The sequence below is a fragment of the Coregonus clupeaformis genome, chromosome 3, assembly GCF_020615455.1.
Source record: "Coregonus clupeaformis isolate EN_2021a chromosome 3, ASM2061545v1, whole genome shotgun sequence".
Taxonomy (NCBI): Eukaryota; Metazoa; Chordata; class Actinopteri; order Salmoniformes; family Salmonidae; genus Coregonus; species Coregonus clupeaformis.
The window spans coordinates 30,332,779-30,339,722 of NC_059194.1; the positions used below are offsets into that span (position 1 = coordinate 30,332,779).

Consider the following 6,944-nt stretch of genomic DNA (forward strand, 5'->3'; position numbering starts at 1 on the left):
AAGCGGCGTGACATCACCACCATTCGAACACATGTTGGGAAAAATCATCCTGCCGACACAATCACCTAAATTTGGAGAAGACAGACTGGAAATAAAGTTCTACCCATTTCCCTTCCAATTAAGTCAAACCCACGTTCATATAGTAGAATGGACTGTTCAATCAATTGATATGGGATGAGGCTTAGACTAGAGGACTGTGTAGGGTAGGGAAAAGGTGTTAAGATATTTTTGTATTGACTCATCTCCTACAGAGTCATCACCATGAAGGCTAGCCAAGCTTCATGCGTGATTTAAGAGGCTAATCTTGTGATGGTTCAGTTTGTGATTATGTGTCACAACCAAAGTCTCTCCCTGCATATCAATGGTTCAAATCACAGGTTCTGATAGCATGACTTTATTTTCATCCTCTCCAATAATGCTATCTGTTGGCCAAGGATGATGTTGTTGTTGCAGAAATAGATATTAGTCAGCCACAGCATCTTTCGTTAGCTGTAGGCTTTGATCTGCATACAGGTTGCTATGGAAATTCCTTGATCAAAAGATTCTATTGCTATGGTAACACAGAATTAGCCGTTTTGCTAGCAATCAAGCTTTGCTTTGTACTTAGTGTAGCTGGTCAACACGACAAAGCCAAATACAGCTGAACAGTCAAAACAACTGTCAGCAAACAATCCATCTGTCTGCTGCTTGATTGAACAAAGATGGCAGAGTGGAGGGACTATATTAAAGCCACTCTGAAGGAGAAGTTTGTGGAGGACGTAGCCATCGTTGGCCTGTACGACAACAAGGCCGTGTGGGCCTCCAAGCCTGGGGGTGTCCTGGCTGCCATCTGCCCACAGGAAGTGGAGGCTCTGGTGGGCAAAGACAGAGGAAGTCTCCTGCAGGAGGGGGTCACCGTTGGAGGTCGGAAGGTGGCAGTGATACGAGACCACATGACAGGCCCTGAGACAGAGATCCTATTCATTGACCTCCGGACCAAAGGCAGCGAGAGTTTGGCTCTCACGGTTGCCATGATGACCAAGGCTCTGGTGTTTGTGATGGGCAAACGAGGGGTGCATGGCGGGATAGTCAACAAGAAGGTGTGTGACATGGCCAAGTACCTCCATGAGAGGGGTGTGTGATGACCTCCATCCAAATACTGGACCAGTATATCAGGGGGCAGTGGATGGATTTTCCTGCCTTCAAAATATCCTTCATTAAAGGTCCAACGCAGCCGTTTTTATCGCAATATCAAATCATTTCTGGGTAACAATTTAATACCTTACTTTGATTGTTTTCGATTAAAATGGTCAAAAAGAAACAAAAATAGCTTCTTAGCAAAGCAAGAATTTAGCTACACTCTAAAAAGAAAAGGTTCCTGGAGTATCCTTTAGGGGTTCTTCAAATTGAAACTGTGGGGGAACCCCTATAAGTTATTCGAAGAACCCGTTCTTCACCAGGCAGGCCAAAACTCCATCCCACCAAAACAGGATGAAATTTCAGGCGGTCTTTTCAAGCAGTTCTTACACTAAAATGGTGTTATCATAATTCGAACAATTTCACAGTATTATTCCAACGTCATAGTGTGGGAAATATTAAACACAGGGAAATCATGCTTTTGACTGCACTGGGCCTTTAAAAACGGAGGTGTTCCATGAGCAGAATATGATATGAATATGATTTTGATGCTTTTACCACTTGACCGAGGGTTTAAAACCAAACAGACTGAGAAGCAAATATGACTAACACTTTTAATGTAAAAAATCTCAAAATCTCAAAACACAAATACTTTTACATTACACAGATACTTTACACATAACCTACTCTGGTGTTTACCGAACTGACTGACTGACTCAAACAATATGACTATATGTTTATGTCAATTCTCTCATTTTTTAAATATTATAAATAAGAAAACACAGAGACTTGCCATTGGAAGCTTCCAGATACGGGGTAAAACATAAATTACAGGATATGGACATAATGCTAATTTAATTAAATTAGATCATTTTATTACAACATATTCACATAGGGCATATTTGTAAATATAAAAAACAAAACATTCCTTCAATTTCTAGGGCCAATATTATTCTTTCATTGGAGCACCATTTAAAATAAGGTATCTCACATACACATTGCAGTAATAAAATAACCAGACAGTGTAAAAATTCAAGAGGTGGGTATGTTTCTCTCTGGTAAAAAGGAGGATTGGTACAGTAGGGCTGGTAGTTTATTTCTTCTTATTTACAATGTTGTTGCAAATCCAGTTCATGCCATCCTGGGGTGATCGAAAATGGAGCAGAGTGAGGAGGAAAATAGGGTCAAATTCAAATCTCATCAACAAGGACATTTTGGTACATGTTCAGGTGTTTTAGGCCATTCTGATTAGTGCTACCTAAACCATCAGGAAGAATGTATTGATTTCCTGATTCTAACTAAAGTGCACCTCAACCAGTCAATCATTTGGTCTAATTCCAGTTTAACAGTACTGACCTGTACTCCCTCCCCGGACACTGCTGAGCAGGCCTGGATCTGCCACTGGCGGTCCCGGTACGTGTGCAGGTTGAGTCCCTCAGCGATCTCACTGGCGGGCGAGGCCGTGGCCAGGTCCTGCTTATTGGCAAAGATGAGCACTGGCACACCCTTTAAGTTCTCCTCATCGATCAGTTCTTCCAGCTCCTAAAGAGAGAGAGAGAGAGAGAGAGAGAGAGAGAGAGAGAGAGAGAGAGAGAGAGAGAGAGAGAGAGAGAGAGAGAGAGAGAGAGAGAGAGAGAGAGAGAGAGAGAGAGAGAGAGAGAGAGAGAGAGAGAGAGAGAGAGAGAGAGAGAGAGAACTCAACGCACAGATACAGATCACATCTGCTAGATAGCTATTACAGACAGATCTGAGGTGTGCCATCCTTACCAGTCCCGTCTCCTCAAACCGCTTCTTGTCTGCACTGTCTATGACATAGATCTGGAAATCGAAAATAATGAACTATAAACATCTAAAAGATCCAGGATCCATATAGTTGTCAAAAGTATTATTTTGCCATATTTACTACATGCAATATCATCCTCTAGGCCCACAACATTCATATCATAGGATTGTTGGGCATAGTTGTTCTCCTTACCTTAATGAGCTACTATGGATCTAAACATATCATATGACAGAATGCAGCGGATCTGAATGACCCTGTTAGGTGCTCACCAGTAAATCTGTATTTTCAAGGTATTTCTTCCAGAAGGGACGGATCTTCCTCTGTCCTCCGATATCCCATACATTCAGCTTCATGCCATGTGAAGCCACACTCTTAATGTTAAAGCCCTGGTGTCAAACACAAACCATGGGTTAGTACTCTATGTCAGGGCATTTCATTAGAGAGCCAGCAGCTAAAATGATTAAATAAAGTCAAGTCAAGCCCACCATTCATCACTGTGATCTCAACCAAAAAAATCTGAATGACACTTAAGACTTACAGTTAAACATATTCCTATGAACATGGGACAACAACAACAACTTTGCTCAACCAGGGTTGTGCTTTTCATGTCTAAGAGGAAGTGTTGTCCTGACATGGGCCGCAGCCTTTTTCATAACACTGTCTCTATCTGGCTCAGCAGTGAGAGGTTGTGTAACAACATGATCCCTCAGTAGAGATAGGCCTCAGCCTCATGCTACCTGCATGCTACTTGCTGAGCCAATCCTTACCATCCTGCTTTCTCACTGAAGTCCGCCCTGCCCTTTCACCTTTCCTTTACCTTATTTCTAACCCTGAATAAGGTTGCAAAATTCCGGGAACTTTCAATAAATTCCCTGGTTTTCTCAAAATCCCGGTTGGAGGATTGCTGGAGTCAGGAGGGACATCCAGAGTCCTCCAACCAGGATTTCTGGAAAACCAGGGAATTTATTGAAAGTTCCCAGAATTTTGCAACCCTAACCCAGAGGTTACGGCTACGTCTACATTGGAGTCATTTTGTTTTGTCTGTGTCAGGGTGACGTGATGTTATGTTCCTTCACCTGATTGTTGATAGTACATTTACATTACATTTGAGTCATTTAGCAGACACTCTTATCCAGAGCGACTTACAGGTAATACATTCATCTTAAGATAGCTAAGTGAGACAACCACATAGTAGTTACATTTTTCCTCAATAAAGAAGCTATCAGCAAAGTCAGTGCTAGTAGGAAAAGTCAGGTGCAAGTGTGGTGTAATACTATAGCTATGTATAGGTGTGAATGTGATGGTGTCTTACATGCTGTGAGAGCGAGAGAGCGAGAGAGCGAGAGAGCGAGAGAGAGGGAGAGAGAGTGTATGTGTGTGTGTGTACACGTTTTACTATACTTGTGAGTAGCAGAGTCCTCACAAGAATAGTAAACCAACAAAAATTCAGAGAAGTGAGGACATTTTACTGCTCCTCACTTGTAAAAAGGCTATTTTAGGCTTAGGGGTTAGGTTTAGGGTTAGGGTTAGAATTAGGGTTAAGGTTATGGTTAGGGTTAGGGAAAATTGGATTTTGAATGGGAATAAATGTTTGGTCCCCAGAAAGTCCTCACAAGTATAGTAAGACATAGTTGTGTGTGTATTGTATGTCTGTGTGTATGTCTGTGTGTGATGCCCTCTGACCTGTGTGGGTGTGATAGTGTTGATATCTTCTGAGGCGAGGCTCTTCAGTAGGGTGGTCTTGCCTGCATTATCCAGACCCAGTAAAACTATCCTCAGCTCCACACTCTCTGTGGTCCCCTTCAACTTCTGAAGGACCGAGAGCAAGCCCTGAGGAAGACATATTACAATTCAGTAAAATTCCGTCCATTTTATTACTGCTTGACACGATAGTTCATTTACCATAACATAACAATCCCAACACACTTGACTATGGTCATCAGGCCTATAGTGAAGCTATAAGCTTGGAAAAGTTACTATTTACTATAATGTGATCAAATCAATTTCAAGGTGTTGAATGAAAGGTATGCATGCATCCATCCATCCATCCATCCATCTGATTGGTAGCTGATGACAAAAGCTTCCAGCCACAGGTTTTGTGCCCAGAGTGTAGGTAGGTCCATTCTGATCTCATGGGTAGGCCCTAGTAGCCCCCTTTCTAGTGGCCCCAAGTAGATTATGTCCCACATCATTTACATAATCATCAGAGAGAGAAAACAGGAAGTATGGATGGAGGGAATGACTTGCCTCATTTCCATTCAGATCATTTCCATTCACTTAATGACATGCTGTGTGGTTTATGAGCCAACCAACAGAAACCAAATTGCACAGTTATTTCCCAGTAGGGTACAGTATAATAAACACCTTGTTATGACACACACTAACTTTATGTTTAGAACCTTAGTAAGCCCCTGACCTAAGAAACGAGGGCATGTTGTCAAAGCCTTGTCTCTTTGAAACAGTTGACTTACAGCACGATGACACGATGACCCTTTCTCGCCCTCCCTTTCTATCTATCCCTCTTGCTTGCTCTCACAATGTCTCTCTCTCTCTCTCTTCGTCCCTCTCTTTCCCTATCTCTCTTGTGTAAGCTTTAATCTGCCACTTCATTTAGAAAAGCAGTAGCGTTTATTTCGGCCTCATTCATGTAATAGCCTACTGATTAATATAATAAGATTAATGCATGTTGCACAAACACACTCTCTGACTACTGAAAAGAATATCACAAATATGCACATATAAAAAAACATACACAACAAGGACAACCACACACAAAGAATGTTTACCAATATTACTAGTAAGAGATTATTTCCTGACAACCAGCGCTTTTACTTGTAACATTACATATACAATGAAATGTACAGTTAAGGTTCCACTTATTCAACCAGTGACATTTTTACCAACCAGAGCCCAATTTGTTGAGTTGTACATACAGATGAGATAAAACATTCTTTAAAAAATAACTTGTGGAGCTCACTCCTATCAAGTGAAGACTCCAATTATTTCCCATCGGTCACACAAACACATGATGAGCCATAGAAGCCTCCATATTAAGCCACATACCTTTGTAGCTTCTCCCATGGTGGCGTGTGTTGTGTGGTGTAGCCAAAAGGCTGCAGCTACATTCTCTGCTAAACCCAACAGGTACGCTAACTGCTATCCAGGACAGGTCACCTGTTAGTTAGGGTGAAAACAAGGTACCTGCTTTTACCTCTTCCTCTTAAAAAAACCTGTGTGTATGACTGAGTGTTGTCTCCCTACGTTAGCTTGCTCACAACTGTTGGGTAGGCGAAGAAGAAAAGTCAAAGAGGGAGAGGGGGTTGGGACTAGGATTATGAGACCAGAATTAGCCCTCGTCTTCTGTCCACAGTCACCCTCAACCCCCTCTCCCTCCCTCCCTCCGTCCATCCCTCCATCCCCACTTGGAGCTTTACTTGGATTATCTCTGAGCCACCTGCTAGTAAGGAAACTGAAGAAACAGCCTTACTGACACTCCATCACACACACACACACACACACACACACACATAACACCACACACACATTTCGAAATTAAGCCTGACACTACCATATGGTACTGCAAACACAAACCCACTGTTCCCTCTGTTCCCGCACACAAACACATACAGTATACACACTCACACCAACACCCATATAAATAAAGAGAGCACACACAGTGTCCCTTTATTCAGGCAGTAGGATTACATGGAGTAGGCCCGAGCGAGGATTACAGCATTTCCTGGTGCTTTTACTCCACTGAATGGAGACGCTGTGCAGTAGGAGTGGCTAATCTGGTTTCTAAGAGCCTGTCGCCTGGTTACACAATAGAGCCACCCTGGCCTTTCACGACTCCGACAGACACCCAGAGGGCCCCCATTGCTCCCCACCAGAAAGTTTATTTAAACTTAAGGGGAAAGGGAGAGGGAGTGAGTGAAGGCTCCAGGGGTTATCCCGTCCGATGTGCTGGGTCTGTGCCTCCCCCAGTGGCAGCGATGCGTCCGATGACGCCGGTGGTTGGTGGTCCAGAAGTCCTGGGGGAGGAAAC

General features: G+C 42.9%; 2 protein-coding genes across 2 annotated transcripts; one reads left to right on the forward strand and one right to left on the reverse strand.

Moving 5' to 3' along the window:
* The first annotated feature begins 585 nt into the window (after nt 1-585).
* Nucleotides 586-1,207, forward strand: LOC121546826 (profilin-3). Its single transcript, XM_041858072.1, has one exon. It carries the CDS (start codon nt 702-704, stop codon nt 1,119-1,121), a length of 420 nt encoding a protein of 139 aa, XP_041714006.1. The 5' UTR covers nt 586-701; the 3' UTR covers nt 1,122-1,207.
* A 509-nt stretch (nt 1,208-1,716) lies between these two features.
* On the reverse strand, nt 1,717-6,203 carry LOC121546834 (ADP-ribosylation factor-like protein 3). The gene is made up of 6 exons (XM_041858080.2): nt 5,963-6,203; nt 4,583-4,729; nt 3,169-3,285; nt 2,884-2,934; nt 2,473-2,658; nt 1,717-2,257 (listed from the first exon to the last, which is right to left on the reverse strand). Exons 1-6 carry the CDS (start codon nt 5,978-5,980, stop codon nt 2,210-2,212), a joined length of 567 nt encoding a protein of 188 aa, XP_041714014.1. The 5' UTR covers nt 5,981-6,203; the 3' UTR covers nt 1,717-2,209.
* Nucleotides 6,204-6,944: the final 741 nt, after the last annotated feature.